Source organism: Rosa rugosa, chromosome 6 (assembly GCF_958449725.1).
Source record: "Rosa rugosa chromosome 6, drRosRugo1.1, whole genome shotgun sequence".
NCBI classification, from domain to species: domain Eukaryota; kingdom Viridiplantae; phylum Streptophyta; class Magnoliopsida; order Rosales; family Rosaceae; genus Rosa; species Rosa rugosa.
In genome coordinates this window covers 41,674,856-41,692,566 of record NC_084825.1, presented here as the reverse complement: position 1 = coordinate 41,692,566, position 17,711 = coordinate 41,674,856, and the positions used below count along the sequence as shown (strand labels likewise).

The window sequence follows — 17,711 nt, the reverse complement described above, 5'->3', positions numbered from 1 at the left end:
TAAATTTAGACAAATAAAACTTTGATTACAGAAAAAAAAACAAAGAGATTACATAAATTCAAAACGTCTATTGCCCCCCAATAGCCGTCTATTGCCCCCCAATAGCCGTCTATTGCCCTCCAATAGAGGGGTAATAGACGTCTATTAGAGGGCAATAGACATTCAAGGACCTTTTTTTTTTCTTTCCTTATGTCCTGTTACTTAAAAAAAAAAAAACTAGAAATTGATTTGGGCACCCAGAGAAAAGCTCTGGGCACCCAATCACCTCTCTCCTCTGCCACAGCCTGGGTCGAGCACCGGCGGCGTCCAGGAGGCCATCGAAGACGTCGTGTGGTCGTCGTTGTCAGCGTCGGCCGAGCTTGGGCGAGCTGTAGCAGAATCCGGGCAAAAGTCGACCCGCACCGGCAAGGCGGTTGGATGCGGTCGAGCTCACCGGCGAGTTGCACAGAATCTGGGCGTTGCAGCAGTTGGACGCGGGCGTTGTCAGAGCGATAGCGGTTGGACGCGGTCGAGCTCACTTGCGAGTTGCAGCAGAACCTGGGCGAGAGGTCGAACCTCGCCGGAGTTGGGGATCCGGGAGTGATGAGAGAGAGAGAGAGAGCAGATCGGAGAGGAGAGAGAGAGAGAGAGAGAGAGAGAGAGAGAGAGAGAGCAGATCGGAGAGCGATGAGAGAGAGAGTTCAGATCGTGGAGAGAGGAGAGAGACATAGAGGCAGATGTAATTAATTAATTAAGTGAAGGGCAAAACTATCATTTTGCATTAAACAGGGTAGGTGGGAATAAAAATTTGTTGCTGGGGCAAGTAGGATACTTTTTGTCAATTTTGGTGCTTTGGTTCAAGGACCCTAAAAAATATTTAAGAGTCTGTTCGATTCATCGATTTTCCATTTTTTTTTTTTTTACAAGCAAGCCTGGAAATCCAAGTTGGGAAGACACTGTAGTAGTATAGTACGAAGTTTAAGACGATTTGATGACAGAAGTTGATGATGACACAAAGATTCAGGTTTGAGGTAGAGAGCCTATCATCCACCTAAAACTATAGATGATGTCAAAACTGAGAGAGAGGGATGGGCGTTGGACAATGCCAGAGATGAACAAGTGTCCACCATGCAAAGAGCACGCAACCACAACAATGCTACGTACCCATAATTTTACTATAATGAAATACCGACATGATTATATTTCTGAATTATAATTTGATCCCTCAAATTGTGGGGATTTGGATGATTGGATCCCAGAACCCCAAATTGCGTCCCCATCACCGTAGCGACCAACAACCATCCTCATCTCCTTTCTACACACCATCAAATTTGATGTCAAAGTCAGCTATGGTAATTTTCTGTATACATCTCTTTTACCGTGCAAGGAAAAGAGTTTTAACTTCAAATTCACCATAGTTGATTTATATTTGTTAGCACTAGCATCTCCTACCAACAAGCGCCCATGGCCTAATGGATAAGGCGTCTGACTTCTAATCAGGCGATTGTGGGTTCGAGTCCCACTGGGCGTGCAATTTATTTTTGTGAACCTTTTTTTTTCCCTTAGCAACAAAACCCTTTTTAATTTATTTATCTAAATTCTGTTTAATATTGGTTTTCTTTGGAGAACAATTATACAGAAAATTTTGACAAGACTGAAGAATTCCGAATTATAAATGCATTTTCCTGAGCATAAACAAGTTCAATTTCATTACTGGTCTTTGAACAATTGGCTTCTGTTGAACTGAAATTGCTTTTTCAAATGTAAAAGCTCCGTTCTTCAGATTAAGTTAACCTAGTACATTTCCCTAGTACACGAAACGTACATATATAGCTTAGAAGTTCACCCAGGAAACGAGTACAATATTCCACCTGGGAGAAAAAGAATTATCTAACACAGAGTCTACCCGGGAAGTTTTGAACCCTCAGTCTACACTAGTGTTACAACTTTGCACAAGAGTGACCACTATGTTAAAAATCAGTGTTTCCAATCCTAATTCTTCTTGCTTGCAACAACCACCAGGTCAAGTGGCTCAGAAAAACGCAACTCAGCAGGGCCAGGACCCAAAATCCCTTTTTGCTCGCTGATCTTCCCTAGGCCGGGAAGAGGAGGCGGCTCTACAGGTGCACTCTTTTCATCATCTCTCCAGAGGGTTCCTTGCCACTCTTTCTACAATGTTGAAAGCGAACGCATTCAATAGTGAAATCACATAAAGCAGAACCATAATGAACATAACAAGATGATTCTCAGATTGAAAATGTAGAATTTCTTCCTAGGCCCAATTTCAAAATACTAACCTCGTCAATAATGTATGGTGCATCCTGCACCGGTGTCATAGGTGGAGGAGCAATATCAGGGTCTGGCTTTTGAAATATAAATGTGGTATACAAACCTGCAAAAGAAAATTATCAAGCAAATGAGGAACTATAAACAATAGTTGCAATACTACAAAGATAGATAGATAGAATGAATGCATCACCTAACACATCATATGATCGAGGAAGAAGTCTGCCTCTCGGATCCGCAAGGTTTGGACCATAGTTCATTAGCATGCCTGCAAACTGTGCTCTAAAGCAAAAAAAAAAAAAAAAAAACCAAAATAAAATAAAATTTAGAAGTCAGCCATGATAAGTTGAAGTAGAGATCTCTGAAATGAATAGAATATGGCTTCAGAGATTTATTCAGAGGATTATATAGTAAGCTATCTTCTTGTGATGAATTTAAGAAGAGAACTAGTATTCAAACCTGTTGTCATCATAAAATTCAGTTAGATTTTGAATCTCTACATACTCAAGACCAGCTTCTCTGGCTAACCTGAGTATCATAAAACAAAAATGGTCATTTTAAAATCAACATCTAAGGCATTACAAGTACAGCCAAGCAAATGAACAGTGCGTCTGACGAAGCCAAGGAGCTGTTCCATGGCGTTATGACGACAGCAATCCAGAGTTCCAGACACATGACATAGTTAGAAGAAATTATTCATAATCCAATGTATAATCTAGAGTTGAATTTCCAATTACTTTAGACTCAGGATTGAACTTGATCAATTTCAAACAAGTATGAGCGAGCAAGCCATCTTAAACTAAGGATCATTAATAAACTCAAGCCTTGAACATAGATAAACTTTGGTAATGACAGATTGTAAAATGTATGTCACACTAAACAAAACAACAACCTACAATTAGAATCAAGCTTTGGAAGCAAGAAAGAAATAATACCTAATGAAGCTAGGGAAATGAACCAAGCAATGGGTTTCAGGGGGGAGATCATTAGCCAATTTTAGCAGGTACTTCTTTCCGAATAAGGGGAACCTGGAAGTTTCAAGTAAACTCATTGGGATTAAAAGGGAACAACCCAAGAAAACAAAAGCTAAGATCCCTAATATCTAAAAATACATACTTCTCTTCCTCAATTTCAAAAGTGATCACATAGTTCTCTGATCTAATGCAGTTGGGGACAATGTTTGGTTTCATGCCAGCACTTCTGTTGTGGTATGCTTCTACATTCTTCTGGTACTTTGCCCTGTATAATTACAATGTTAATAACCTAGCAACAACAATCTCCATAGATATGAAAATAATTAAGCTATTCAATGCTGGTTATAAAACTAATTAATGGACGGGTCTTTAGCAAGCATAATTCATACCATATTGTAGATGAGTCAGGAGTAATACCAAAAAAATAACCCCCTGGCTTCAGTAAAGACGACACATTTAACAAGAGCCTCCTTGCTTTCTCTTCAGTTTGGAAACACAGCTGCAAGTGAAAAAGCCTCTAAAGATTCAAAACATGGGATTCTTAAAGAAAACACATGTCCATTAAAACCAAAAAGAAAAAGGGAAAGATGAGAAAAAGTATATTGAAACCTGCAAATTCTGCAAGCAGCAAACTAAATCAGCCAGAATGGTGTCCTCATTCAGATGTGGCTCTATATCTTCCTGTCAAACACAAAAATGATCCAATTTCAAGCCATGTATTAACCAAACAACCACTAATTGGATTGATCAAGTTAAAAAAGGTAGCAAAAAATATATAAATCTCCAACGCGAATATTTTAAGACAGTCACCAGACATGGCGGAAACTTATGATCGAAAATGCACAATAGCGAACTAACACCAACTTCCACCGGTTGTTTTAGTTCATGGAAAACAAGTAACAAGTAGTGCAATACTATTTAGAGGTTAAGATCAAAATATGAACAATCCTAAACATGAGCAAGACTCAGTTCAAACCACACTGGCATTCAACTTTTCAAAATGAGAGATAGAAAAAGAGAGGGCTGACCATGCAGGGGTCGAGCTCAAAGAAGTCAGCAGTGTAACTTTTCCTCTGGCTCTCCCACGCTTCTCTTCTCTGGCTTATTCCGGACGTCGCAACATCTATCAATCACGACAACAAATCACATTTCACCCACCACCATTACATCACACTCATATTTACACAACAACCAAACAAAAAAAGCATAGAAAACAAGGATGATGGAATACCAATTCCAATGTAGTGACCGATTTGGAACTCGTCCCACTTCTCGGCGTCGAGTCCACCGCCGCCGCAGTACAACTCACAGACCTTCACAGCCACCACCACAAATCACCCAATTAGATGAATACACGTGTATGTGAGTAGAGAGAGAGAGAGAGGGGTTTAGGGGGAGAGACAACAGACCGAGGCGTAGGGGTGGACGAAGATTTTGGTGAGGGCGGCTTTAGCGAACTCGTAGAGTCGATTGTGAGTCGACTCGGCTCTCGGCGCCGCCGGGTGTTGAGTCATCATCATCATCATCGCTGCAGCTCAGAGAGGTCGGAAACCTCTCAAAAGTCCCCCAAAGAGTCAGAAACGAATATAATTACCTCCTATCTTAGGTCCTCGTTGGCAAAATAACAAATTATATCTGTTTGGTCCCTTTAATTTTTACCCGGTCCACACATACTTCAAAAATATCATTTTTGTTATGTAGTTTTTACCTCCAGCTCCTCTCGGCGGTGATCAAAAACCGTTAAAGTTGCGGATATTTTTACTAAATTATATAAAATATAATTTTTAGATATAATGTTTGATGAAAATATATATCACCGAATAACTGATAATGAAAATTGCACTTTACTTTGGTGTTCAAATTCAAATATAAATTTTGTTTTTTTTCATTTTGCCAATAAAGATGGACTCAATGGAGTTTAACAGTCAAGAGGAGAATGATTCGTTTCTAGGTTTTTTATTGGAGGAGGTTAAGCTTCTATTAGGAAATTATCCTCAGTTAATTGTTACTCATAATGTAGTCATGTTAGTCGTAGAGATTTATAGTTTAGCTCAAGTTGTTGTGGGTACTGATTTTTTTTTTTTTTTTTTTTTGAAAGGGGTTTGGAATGGGAGGCTCAGCCCCACGCCCGGTTTTATTTATTATATTAATAGTATGATTTTGCAACGGGGGGGGGGGGGGGGACATAAAACCTGAACCCGGTGCTACAGGAAAACACTTACAATAATCTTCGTAGAGAACATCCTGAATAATAGCAGGAGTCTCATCTAACCAAACATCATCAATAGCAAACAAACTAGCAAGGTGCGCAAGTCTATCAGCAACATCATTTGCTTCACGGTAAATATGACGAATTCTAACTGACTGAAAAGCATTAAAATAATCTTTACAATCATCTAAAATCCGACTTACCTCAGAGAAATCCTGCTTCGAACTATTGAGCGCAGCAATCAGAATGGCAGAGTCGCTTTCAATGTCAATTTCAGACCAACCTTGGTGAATACCAAGTAGAAGACCCGCTCTACATGCCTCAGCTTCCATATTTAGGACTGAGTGAGCATGTAGAAAAGGTCTAGCCAGAGCAGCAATACCCATACCAGCGTCGTTCCTGACCACTACACCAATGCCTCCACAACCATTATGCACTCTAAAAGCCCCATCCACAGTGATTTTCAGCCTACCACTAGGTGGGCATTTCCATTTGGTTAAAGGCCTCTTCTTTTTCTTCACAGCTTTAGGATGATATTTCTGGTAATCATTCAAGAAATGAACAGCCCAATCAATTAGAAACGTAGGCTGGAACGCAGCATCATTCCAGACCATTTTATTTCTTTCCCTCCATATTGCCCACAAAGAAGAAGTCTCTATGATCATTGGTCAACTCATCTAGCATGTCCAATGTCCACTCCTTAATGCATGTGGCTGGGTGCTCCAAGGCATTCAACTTCAAGGGCCCATATAACCAAAAACAAAGTAAAGCAGGGCAATTTTTAAAAAGATGGGTACCTGTTTCGACGTCCCCCATGCAGAACATGCAACGTAAATCATGGATATGGATCTTCTTCTTAGCCAGAGCACTCTTAGTTGGCAAAATCTCTTTGAGTAGCCTCCACATAAAAACTCTCACCTTTGGAGGCACATTAGCTCCCCATATCATCTGCCAATACCGCCGCCAAGCTCCACCCTCCACGGCCATAGAAGAAGTAGCCTTTTCCAAAGCAGTTTGTGCCTTGTTAAACACATAGTAGCCACTTTTAACATTGTAAATACCTCTCCTGTCAAAATGCCAAATTAATCTGTCTTACGCGCCCCGGAGACTTAATGGAATAGAAGCAATATTCTCAACCTCCCTATTTGTGAAAAGTTCATCCAACAAGTCTAGTAACCATTCTCCATTCTCCCTATCTATGAGGTCTTCCACCATAAAGTCCTCCGTCCCTTCCATTATGGGAGAAAAAGGTTTGAAAGAAAGTGGTAACGCTATCCAAGGATCCTTCCAAACCGAAATACCACTTCCATCACCCACCTGAAATCGTAGTCCTTTCTTCAACACTTCCCTCCCCGATATGATGCTTCTCCAGGTGTAGGATTCTTAACCATTCTTAGTTTTTATATGCTCGCGTGTTTATTAAGGACGCCCTTTTGAGCGATTTTAATATCTAGTTTAATGAAATTCTAAATTAAAAAAAAATAGAGTTTTTTTCTAAAAAATATTTGTAATGCTTTCTCTTTAGTGAATGAAAGAATTTATTTTTTTCATTTTAATGTTTATCTTATTTTTTTTCAAGAATATAATGTTTATTTGACTTGACAAAAAATGACTTTGGAAAAATAGTTCATGATCTTGTGGTCAATTGATTAGTATTAGACAATTGTGATTTATTATTCATCAGTAGATCTAAATCCAACAACAGTTAAACACGACTGACCATATAATCAATAGATTATCTGACCGGATCATAACAAATTGAGTAAAGTTAATATTTTTGTTAGGGACTAAACTGTAAAACAAGATTAAAGTTGAGTAAATACAATAACATTTTCTAAATGCTAGGTACTAAAATCTCAATCAGGGACAGAATCAAGAGGGACCATAAACTAAAAGTCCGTTTCCCCTTTAACTATAACCCGACCCAAAATAATCGGTTCAAATACGGTTTAAATAACCCGAATTCTTTCTCTTTTTGCCCCCTTTTTTTCTTTTTCTTTTTCTTTTTTACTACTACTATTTGTAGCCACACAAATGAAGGAGCTTGGGGTTCAATCAATGGACACCTTAGTTGAAGCGGCGCTCCGAGTTTTAAACACCGCCGACCCCTTCGACAAGGCCCGACTCGGCGACTCGGTCGCCTCACAATGGCTCAACGGAACCATCACTCTCCCCTACAACCCAACCCTCGACCTCCCCGTACCGGACCGCCCCGCCAGGCTCACCCAAGTACGGTAATCTCATGATCGCTTGTTTATCCCCCTCGATGCAATTCCTGAATGAGATTCGGTGCGTGCAGGTGAAGCTGGTGACGCCGAGTCAGATGCCGAAGCTGGGCCGAGGCGGTAGCTTGCAGAGCAGGCAAGCAATGGTTCATAGCTTGGCGCACACGGAGAGCTGGGCGATTGACTTGTCTTGGGTACACTACAGTACTAGTCTCTGATTTGATTCGATATTGTTGTTTTGTTGCTTACGGTTTTGTTGTCTGTGCAGGACATAATTGCTAGGTTTGGTAAGCAAGAGGCAATGCCGGTGGAGTTTTTCACTGATTTCGTGAAGGTGGCTCAGGACGAAGGGAGACATTTCAGTCTCTTGGCTTCGAGGCTGGAGGAGATGGGATCGTTTTATGGGGCTTTGCCGGCGCATGACGGGTTATGGGACTCGGCGACTGCTACATCGGATGACTTGCTGGCGCGGTTGGCGGTGGAGCATTGTGTCCATGAGGCGAGAGGAATGGATGTGCTGCCCACGACCATTGCGAGGTTTCGCAATGGGGGTGATGAGAAGACGGCGGGGCTGCTGGAGAGAGTGGTGTACCCTGAAGAGATCACGCATTGTTCTGCGGGAGTGAAATGGTTTAAGTATGTTTTCCTGAGGTCGATGGGAAAAGGTTTGAATGGAAATGAGGAAGATGCAGTGATTGAGAAGTTCCATGAAGTTGTGAGGAAGCATTTTAGGGGGCCTTTGAAGCCTCCTTTCAACGAAGAAGCGAGGAAAGCTGCTGGATTTGGTCCTCAATGGTATGAACCTCTTGCTGTCAAAGAGAGCAAGACTACTACTACTATAGCATTTTGAGTGCATAAACATGACAATTTTTCATTAGGAATCAGATTCGATCTTCCCATAAACAATGGAATGCCCATTTTTCTGTTTTCGTTTTCGAGTGGCTGGGTTGTTTGCACTGGTTAAGAAGAGAAGTTTCTTTTTAATAAAATGCTAGAGAAATTGTTGAAGAGAGGAATTGGGTGTGTTCGTTTTTCTATGTTTCTCTCAGCAGTTTCGGAAACATTAGGATTTAGGATGATTGCATTGTAGGGTTTAAGGTGCTTTAGTAATCAAGTAACTTTGTTTGCAATTTGATTCCAAGATACGTGACCAGACACTTCTATTTAGGGATTGTTTTGATTTTTTTTATCAACTCAAATCTCAATGAGGAAAGATTCTTTACTTAATATATGATCATTATGATTAATAAACTAGATGGTATGGGATTAGATGCGCCTCTGAGGTATTCAAACCTCTCTCTTAGTAGAGCTTTGGTGAAGATATTTGCAACTTGGTCCTTAGTAGTGCAGTAGACCAAATCGACTTCATTCTCTTCAACTGCATCCCTGATGTACTGAAACTTCAAGGCAATATGTTTTGCCCTACTGTGGCACAGGATTCTTACTCATGGCAATTGCAAACTTGTTGTCACTGAGAATTGTTGTTGCAAATTCTTGTTTCTCACCAAAATCTTCAATGACTCGTCTGAGCCAAATTGTTTGTGAAGTAGCTATAGATGCAGACACATACTCAGCTTCAGTTGTAGATAAGGCCACTGATTTTTGCTTCTTTGAAGCCCAAAAGAATACACCAGTTCCAAGTGTTAAAGTACACCCAGATGTGCTTTTCAAATCATCAACACTGCCTCCCCAATCACTATCACATAAACCAAAGAGTTTTGGTTCCACATTCCTCTCATTCATAATACTAAATTCAATGGTACCTTGAATGTATCTCAGGATCCTCTTTGCAACTCCATAGTGTACTCTGGTTGGCTTGTGCATAAATCTGGATAACAGACTTGCAGCATACATAAGGTCTGGCCTTGTTACTGTCAAGTAAAGCAAACTTCCCACTAAACTTCTGTATATACTTTTATCTGCACTACCATTTCCATCTTCTTTTTGAAATTTTTCATTGATAACTAGAATTGCCTTTGCATATTTTTTCTGTGTAATGAAGATTCTCTCCATTGATTGAACTATTTCAATTCCCAAAAAATAATGCATGATTCCCAAATCACTCATTTCATATTTCATCATCATATCAGACTTGAAATTTGAAATCATTTTTTCACAACTTCCAGTAAATACCAAATCATCAACATATAAGGAGACAAATAAGAATGCTTGATTTACCTTCAGTTTTGGTGTAAAGGGCAGGTTCATTTTCAGTCCTTTGAAACCCTTTTTATGTGAAATAGGAATCGATCTCACCATACCTATGATGAGTGGCGGTGGTGGTGGGGTTGAGTGGCTGGCGGAGGGTTGAGTGGACTTTGCAGGTGTTGGCGGTGGTGGTGGGGCCTCTCCATATGTGATGAACTCTGCCTGTGCGTGGATGACGGCTTCGCTCATGACATGGTCATATGCAGCATTTGGATGATTGTAATTGAGATGATAGAGGAATGGTCCCTTGAGGAGTCCTTGCTTGAAGGCTGCCAGCGCCATTGTTTTATCCAGGTCTCAGCACTGAGACGCCGCCGCACGCCACCTTGTGACAAATGCCTTTAATGTTTCCTCTGCACCCTGTTTGACGTTGAACAGTTGAGTTGTGTTATGATGTCCGGCGGACAACAGGATGAACCGAGAGAGGAAAGCGTGTGATAGTGCGTGGAATGAGTCGATAGATCCCGGCGGGCATTCAAAGAACCAGCTCATTGCCTCACTATCCAACGTTTCGCTAAACAAGTGGCAGAGGGTGGCGTCATCAAATCCCTTGTTGTTAGTGACTTTCTTGAAGGTGTCCATATGGACGAAGGGGTCCATCATGCCGCTGTAATGTGACATCTTTGGTGTCTTTGCATGTGCTGGTCTGACAGCTTGCAGGATCCTGGCGGTGAATGGTCTTGGCCTGGACGCAAAGAGCGGGTTTGGGATTGGCGTTGGGGCGCCTGCCTCCTCCCGGATTAGCCTTTGTTCTAATTACTGCACCTTTTCTAGGATTAGGGCGGTTGCGTCGCCGGTGGGTCTCGTCTGGAGATTCCGCTGGATCAGTTCCCGCCTGGGGACAGGTGGATTACCTTCAGTTCTAGCCCTAGCTGCCGAGCGGTTGGTGTGCGGCTGTGACTCCACTTCTTGTTCGAACATTAGGGGGGGGCAGGGGAGGTGGACCCATTCCCAATAGTTCTGGTGGGTTCAGCGGTACCTGCATCTGTATTGGTGCGGGTACCAATCCGCCGGTATTGGGTCGACTGCGTCTGGTGCTCCGCGATTGCTCGCTCTGCGCTGGGTTAGCATTTGCTTCCAGGGCCTTCTTCAGCTTGTCAAATCTTGACATCAGCGTGGCCACCTGCTTTTGGGCCTCGGCCTTTTCTCTGCGCTCCTGCTCGCGCTCCCTGTTTGCCTTGTTGAGGTCCGCCAATGCCAGCTCATACATAGTGGCAAGGTCCTGCACCAGTGGGCGACTGTTACTCGGCCGAGCCTCCACTGTAGTTTGAGTTGGCGGGACCTGGGGAGTAATCTGGGGTTCCACGCTGGGGTTGACCGGTGTGTTGAATAGTTCACGGTTAACATTAACCGTTGGGTTGGCGGGATGGGGGTTGGCAGATTGATCGGCCTGCTCTTCAACGTTTGCCCTGCTACCGTTAGTCATGGTGATTGTTGTGATGTGATGGCCTTTTGTTCAAGGGTTCCCACAGACGGCGCCAATGTTAATGCTTAAGATTTAGCGGTAGCTAAATCCTGGTTAATGCTGGTCTGAAGGGCTGACCGCTACTCGTGATATTCTCAGAGCTTCCGCTACCTGTCAAGTAAAATACAGAGGGCGTCAGAGGGAGACCGCGTTGGGCTGTCTTCTCTTCTCTGATGCCTAAGTTAGTCAATGTACTTATGTTGACAAAGTAACAGTAGGTAAGTAGTAAATGCGTAATTAATGAGGAGAGATGAAAGAACCTTTTATAGGTGAGGAGGGAGCTGATCTTCTCCATGTTTTTGATGTGGGACTGATATGTTATGTTCCCAGCTTCTGGAGCTTCTGATGCTGTCTTGGCGTGGCGCGTGGAGGCGCGTCGGCGGTGACCTGGGGGTAAGCCGGGGCTCAGGCTGTAGCCTGCTTGGCTGTGTTCCCGTAGGTCACTCCTTTGGCGGGAGTTGGTACCGCTGGCGGTAACATGAGCGTGGCTCATTATAGCTAATTATGCTTGCAAATGCTCATGTAAGTACACTTTCTAGAATTTGAGATCAAGGGAAAAAGAAAACAACATATTTACGAACCTCTGCATTCCCATCCCTAGCCCTACCTCTCTAAAATGAATGATGTAGAAGAAGAGAAAGAGCTGACCTTGAATTGTTAAATTTGGAAAGAGAGAGAAATAGCATATTATCTATAAAGTAAATAACATAGTGCATTCTTGTGTTGTTATAAATTACATCTGTACTCATTCCTGACACCCAACATGAAAAATTCCACCATTTGGTAACATAGTGATACAATTTTCAGAATTTTTTCATAATGAAAATATCAAACAGTATAGAAAATCAAAACAATATGTGTTTATGATTGATATAATTTTTTTAAAACATCAGTAGTTTCATTTTCTATGGATACTATTCAGATTCATATACATTTTTATTACAGGGAAATCGAGAATGAGGTTGGTACGTATCATTTGAGTTAACACGGTTATGGTAATTATATCAGAGATAAACAGTAATGCCATCAAATGTATCGACTTTATTAAAAGCTCCCAAGTTTATGAACAAATCCCAAATTTCAATGCAACCCATCACAATTCAGCTTCAAACAAAGTAACCCGAGATCCCAAAATTTGAAAAACCCACGTACATTCCCAAATACAATAACAGAGAGGTTTTGAGAGCTAAGTACATGTAGAAAGAGCACATTCCCAAATACATCCACGGACTCGGTTTAACGTCCTCTATAATTTTCGTGAGGGAAATTAAATTGTTATCCTATAAAAAGTCAATTCTTAGGAACCCTAATCGGTAAAACAAAAATCGAGGAAAGTAAAACTTAGAGTAATTAACTTGTATATAGTAAAAGGGTAAATCTGATACGGGGCGTATCACTACTGGTTTGTTGGTTGTTTGTATTTTCTTTTTAGTTGATCAGGTGGTTCATGTGGACAAATGAAGCTTCTACTGTTTATGCTTAAATTTATTAATTTAATTTAGAACCACACCGAGAATAAGTAGGTCATCATCCTTTAAATCAATAGATCGTATGTAGAAATTTTTTGATCAACGTACAGGACAATTTCAATCGTACGTTGTAAAAGACCTACATAAGTTGGGATAGCAATGGGTATGTGCAACATGACAAAGCAATGAGGTAATGAAGAGGGTCTAGCAATAAACGTCCCATAAAGCCAAAAACTCAAAGAGACATCACTGAGATCCATCAACAACAAAAGAACTGAACATTCAACATTGTGTACAACATAATCTTCAAAATTACTTGCAAAATTGGAAGAATTCCTTTGAAATGGCAAAAGGAGACTAGGGTTCTGATAGGTGCACAAAAAGTAGGAGCAAATGATATATCCTTGTTCAAAATTACATCATCACACTACTCAATTACATCATCACACTACTCACTTGGATCGAAGCACACAACATATATAGTTACAAACTGAGGTGAGATCATTAAACACAAATGCACAACATTTACAATTTCACTCAACGATCATATATGATCGAATCATCTTCCATTGGGATCGATCTCAGAGAAGACTGTACCTGACAACCCTTTAATGGAATCACTAGCACTGGAATTTTGGTAACTAGTACTAGTTTCGGTCATCTTGCTGTTCTTCGAACCTGATGAGTCTTCCCATGTGCCACTAAACCCTGCATCACTATCATTCACCAGTGAAGCCTCATCTTCACCCTTCTTTCCGGCATTGAAATTCAAATCCGAACCCTCTGCGGTCTGTTGAAGTTTTAATGCACACTCAAGCTCCCATACAACATCATTCATGGACGGTCGTTCACTCCTATTATCATGCATACAACTAATTGCAATTTCAACAAACTTGTTCAAGCACTCATTTACAATCTTACCCCTCAAATTCGGGTCAATGATTTGGTCAAGTGTTCCGTTTCCATGACAGGCCGTAAACCATGCAGCTAGGTTCATTTGCTTCTTGTCCGCTGTGCGGATCAAAGCCGGCCTAGCACACAACACCTCACACAATACCACACCGAACGAGTACACATCAGACTTCTCAGTCAACTGTTGACGACGGTAGTACTCCGGGTCGAGATAGCCGAAACTGCCTTTGACCATGGTGCTAATGTGGGTCTTGGACATGGTGGTCGTGCCCATTTTCGACAACCCGAAATCAGCGACCTTGGCCACCCATTTATCGTCCAGCAAGATGTTCGTGCTCTTCACGTCTCGATGGATGATCATACACTTGACACCAGTGTGAAGGTAGTGCAATCCACGCGCCGCACCAATACAAACTTGAAGCCTTTGTTCCCAAGGAAGAGGTGGATTTTCCGAGTCGTACAAATGATCGCGTAGGGTCCCATTTTCCATATAGTCATACACCAAAATCATCTCACCGTTGTCGTCACAGTACCCGACCAGAGACACGAGATGGACGTGACGGAGTTGGGAGAGCAATTCGATCTCCGTCTTGAACTCAAGGGCACCCTGTGACGACTCCGCTTTCAGCCGTTTGATCGCAAAGGGGGTGGACGCACCGTTGATGGTACCTTTGTACACGTTACCAAACCCGCCAACCCCAATAACGTTCGAATCATCAAAGTTTTGCGTGGCGGCTCTAATCTCCGCCAATGAAAAGCGATGACACAGCTCGGACGGCAGAGATGAACCGTAAGACGTGGTGGACTTAGTAGTCGTTGGAAAAGAAAGCAGACCCCACTTTACTTGACTTGAGCTATAGTCCTTGGCCTTTCTCCCTCGCCGGAAAACAAAAAATCCGAGAAGAGAGAGCATAATTAACCCGGAAACTACACCTGCAATAATAGCTGCCATAGGAGTAGACTTCTTCTTACTTGGGCTGTTCGGTTGTACCAGGGGCGGGTCGAGGTTGGGTCCGGCAAGATTCCCACTCGGGTCGCTGAGCTTGAAGATTTCTAGCCCGTTCAAGATGGCATCGTTGTATGTAGTATACCAATCTCTCTTGAGCGCTGAGAGTGCTAGAGAGAGGTTAACTTTCTTCTCGCTTCCAACCGGAGACGTGAACATGCCCACAACGTAGTCTCTGTAAACTGGATTCCCATTTGCTCCACTCCATTGGATAACATCAAAAATATTTTCTGCGGTTTGATTGGCCATGAAGATTTGAAACGCTCGATCTCTGTACTCGGTAATATCAGATTCAAACTCACAGAAATGGAGTCTCACCAGGTAATAAAACTTGGGATCTAAAGGAAATCTCCATGTGAGGTTATAGCTCTTGTTGATGGTTTTGTTCATTCCCATTGACCGACCTGTTATGTAAACTGGTTTTGGGGCAGAGTATTTTGGAACTTTGACAAAGTTGAGCTCGATTGTATTGTTCTGCGGTAGCACGCTGAATTTTTTACTTACATCATCCAAATAAATTTCGTCGGCGGTGTCCCAATTCCGGTACATTCCAGTGTCTGCTTCCGGCGAGATGGGGCCTCCGCCGACGTTGATTCGGTACACCATCTCCAGAGCTGTGTTGATTCCGATCGGATATGTGCTTGCGCTGGTGCCGACCAATTTAACTGAAGAAGTATAGTAAAGACCGGTGGGCATGGACACGATTTCGATTCCGTTGATGAAAGCGTACGCATCTTTGCTTGGTTTGAAGGTGATCTCGAGTCTCTGTCCTGTCTTGATGTCTACACAGAATTCTCTGACCAGCGGGGACCTGCGGGAAGCATCGGCGGTGCCGGAGGCGTTGAAGTTTTTGAGGAGAATGAAGCCGGCGGCGGTGACGGAGAAGAGGGAATTGGAGCGTTGGAAGTCCGGGTTGTATGTATCTGGATTGAAATGCAAGCGGATGAATTTTTGGCCGGGAGAGAGGGGAATTGTGTAAGTGAATTTGGAGCGAGAGAGCCGAGCTTTGGTGTAAGGGACTTGGCTAGCGGTGGACGATCGCGGCGCATCGATGGATTGGGATGCGGTACCTATTGGGGTGAATTTTGAGTCGATATCTCCACTCCACTTTCTGAGGCCATTGGAGCTCGATTGGCCGGAATTGCCGCAGGCGAGGGTGATATTGTCGACCGGAATGTATGGTGGCGACTGACCGGTGACGAAGAGAGTGAGGATGTGGAGGAACAAGTAGAGGTAGAGAGGAGTGATGATTGGTTTCATCGTAGGGAGAGAGATGAGAGAGTAAGGATGAAGTTGGAAACAGGGGAAGCTACTATGCTTATAGAATCATGAGCATAACACTACTCTGTGTTTAATTTTCTAATTCAAAATTTGGACTTTGGAAAGTTGAAGGTTGAAGGAGGATAATTAAGCTTAAAAGACTTTACAGGCGCTATGAAACAAGTTATAAGCACCGTATATTTCATTAGAACTCTCGAGATAAAGCTTGCATTAAACGAAAGAAAAGAAAGACCGAGCTCTAGGATGGGTTGTTGTATGATTTTTTCGTCCAGCATCAACGGCAGCGATTTTAGTCTTGGAAAATTCAGAACTTTATTTTGTAAAGTGTGTTCTATTATTGAGCTTCGTTTGCTTTAGTTGTCCAGAACATTGTTTTAGTGGAGGTTTCCTTTTTTCTTTTGATGAATGAGAGACTCAAGCTCTTGGCCAAAGTAGGATGTAAACGTGAAGAAGTGACTTGGCAATGCAATAAGTTTTTTTTTTTTTTTTTTTGAATAAAGGGCTGGTGCAGCTGCCCTCAAGCCTTGATTAATGAAACAGTCGAATACAAGGGAGGGACATTGAGCCTGAACCCCTGATTACAATAGGCACTTAGAGTACATCCTGAAATAATATCATGAAACTCTACTAAACACTTGTATTCCAACAGGCACATACTAGCAAAGAACGCGCTCCAGACGTCTCTATTTGCTTCGCAGCGGTGACACAACGGAAAGATAACTCGATCTGCAACTTGAATACAGCATAGCATAATTTCCATAATCACAGCTTTCCCACCATGTTGCCACTGAAAAATATATCCAGTGACACTTAGTCTCACCCTGCCACTAGGAGGTAGCGACCATTTGACGAAGCAAGGAACTCGCCGCCTACCTAGAGCAGACAAGGTATTTTGAGTGCATCCACAGGCAAAAGGCCCGACTAGCTCTACACAACATATGCAGAGACTTATTACTCGCAATAAAACTAAACAACATAAAAGAATAAAAACTATAAAGAAAACAGTAGCCTGGTTTGAGCCCAAGTAGAGGGCCCAAGCCCAAGCCCTAGAAGCAAGGAGAGCCCAGCCAACATGCCAAGCCCAACCCAGCTCTGGTACAGCCCCGCCGAGAAGCCGCAGCACCTGTCGCAGCACCACCTGCAAAGACGCCACCCGCCGCCGCCTGTCAACCCCGTCGCTACCAGCCCAGCCATCCTCCATCTCGAGATCGGATCTGGAAACAACGATAATGCCAACCCAGATCCGCCAAGAACCCTTCGACACCACCCTCGCAGCAACCCAGAACCCGACCCAACCGGTGCCAAAACCCAGCGACGGCGTCCTCAGCAACCAACCACTCCGACCAGAACTAGATCTTCGCCCAACAGAGACCATGAGCTCCTCCTCCACCTTCCTCAATTCGCGGCGGCCCAGGTCGAACCCCCTACACATGAAGACACCACTACCTCCACCATCGTAGGCGGAACAACACATCCCGTCCGACGACAGAGCCCCTAGGGCACGCCGCCGGACGGAGAAGGGGGACTTTTATCGAAACCCTAGAGAGAGACTTAGAGGCAGAAAAAAACTTTTGAGAAAAAAACCCCAACTACTTCCCCAAAACTTGTTATGCAATAAGTTTGTTGTTGTTCTAAATTGAAACTTTTCTTCTCAACAGTTTTCGAGCACTAGTGTGATTAGTGACTAAATTGACTTA

The 17,711-nt window shown here is 42.7% G+C and overlaps 3 protein-coding genes and 1 non-coding gene across 4 annotated transcripts; 2 read left to right on the top strand and 2 right to left on the bottom strand.

The window, feature by feature from the left end:
- The first annotated feature begins 1,437 nt into the window (after positions 1 to 1,437).
- TRNAR-UCU (transfer RNA arginine (anticodon UCU)) lies at positions 1,438 to 1,510 on the top strand. Its single transcript has one exon. It is a non-coding gene; the product is annotated as a tRNA-Arg (tRNA).
- Positions 1,511 to 1,641: 131 nt separating this feature from the next.
- On the bottom strand, positions 1,642 to 4,838 carry LOC133715257 (mRNA cap guanine-N7 methyltransferase 2). The gene is made up of 11 exons (XM_062141682.1): positions 4,649 to 4,838; positions 4,471 to 4,552; positions 4,268 to 4,362; positions 3,849 to 3,920; positions 3,629 to 3,738; positions 3,382 to 3,504; positions 3,201 to 3,293; positions 2,725 to 2,793; positions 2,459 to 2,547; positions 2,277 to 2,371; positions 1,642 to 2,148 (listed from the first exon to the last, which is right to left on the bottom strand). The coding sequence occupies exons 1-11, from the start codon at positions 4,763 to 4,765 to the stop codon at positions 1,972 to 1,974; spliced, it is 1,122 nt and encodes a 373-aa protein (XP_061997666.1). The 5' UTR covers positions 4,766 to 4,838; the 3' UTR covers positions 1,642 to 1,971.
- A 2,621-nt stretch (positions 4,839 to 7,459) lies between these two features.
- On the top strand, positions 7,460 to 8,689 carry LOC133715579 (uncharacterized). Its single transcript, XM_062142115.1, has 3 exons — positions 7,460 to 7,677; positions 7,748 to 7,867; positions 7,942 to 8,689. Exons 1-3 carry the CDS (start codon positions 7,483 to 7,485, stop codon positions 8,521 to 8,523), a joined length of 897 nt encoding a protein of 298 aa, XP_061998099.1. The 5' UTR covers positions 7,460 to 7,482; the 3' UTR covers positions 8,524 to 8,689.
- A 4,497-nt stretch (positions 8,690 to 13,186) lies between these two features.
- Positions 13,187 to 16,320, bottom strand: LOC133717785 (receptor-like protein kinase FERONIA). The gene has a single exon (XM_062144523.1). The coding sequence runs from the start codon at positions 15,991 to 15,993 to the stop codon at positions 13,375 to 13,377; it is 2,619 nt and encodes an 872-aa protein (XP_062000507.1). The 5' UTR covers positions 15,994 to 16,320; the 3' UTR covers positions 13,187 to 13,374.
- Positions 16,321 to 17,711: the final 1,391 nt, after the last annotated feature.

Excerpts from the sequence above, each read along its gene's own strand:
- LOC133717785 (XM_062144523.1), bottom strand. The coding sequence starts at position 15,993 with ATGAAACCAATCATCACTCCTCTCTACCTCTACTTGTTCCTCCACATC.
- LOC133715257 (XM_062141682.1), bottom strand. The coding sequence starts at position 4,765 with ATGATGATGATGATGACTCAACACCCGGCGGCGCCGAGAGCCGAGTCG. Across the intron at positions 3,921-4,267 it reads TTGAGCTCGACCCCTGCATG|GAAGATATAGAGCCACATCT; the intron begins GTCAGCCCTCTC and ends TGTGTTTGACAG. Across the intron at positions 2,372-2,458 it reads TCGATCATATGATGTGTTAG|GTTTGTATACCACATTTATA; the intron begins GTGATGCATTCA and ends TTTCTTTTGCAG.
- LOC133715579 (XM_062142115.1), top strand. The coding sequence starts at position 7,483 with ATGAAGGAGCTTGGGGTTCAATCAATGGACACCTTAGTTGAAGCGGCG. Across the intron at positions 7,678-7,747 it reads GCCCCGCCAGGCTCACCCAA|GTGAAGCTGGTGACGCCGAG; the intron begins GTACGGTAATCT and ends CGGTGCGTGCAG. Across the intron at positions 7,868-7,941 it reads GGGCGATTGACTTGTCTTGG|GACATAATTGCTAGGTTTGG; the intron begins GTACACTACAGT and ends TTGTCTGTGCAG.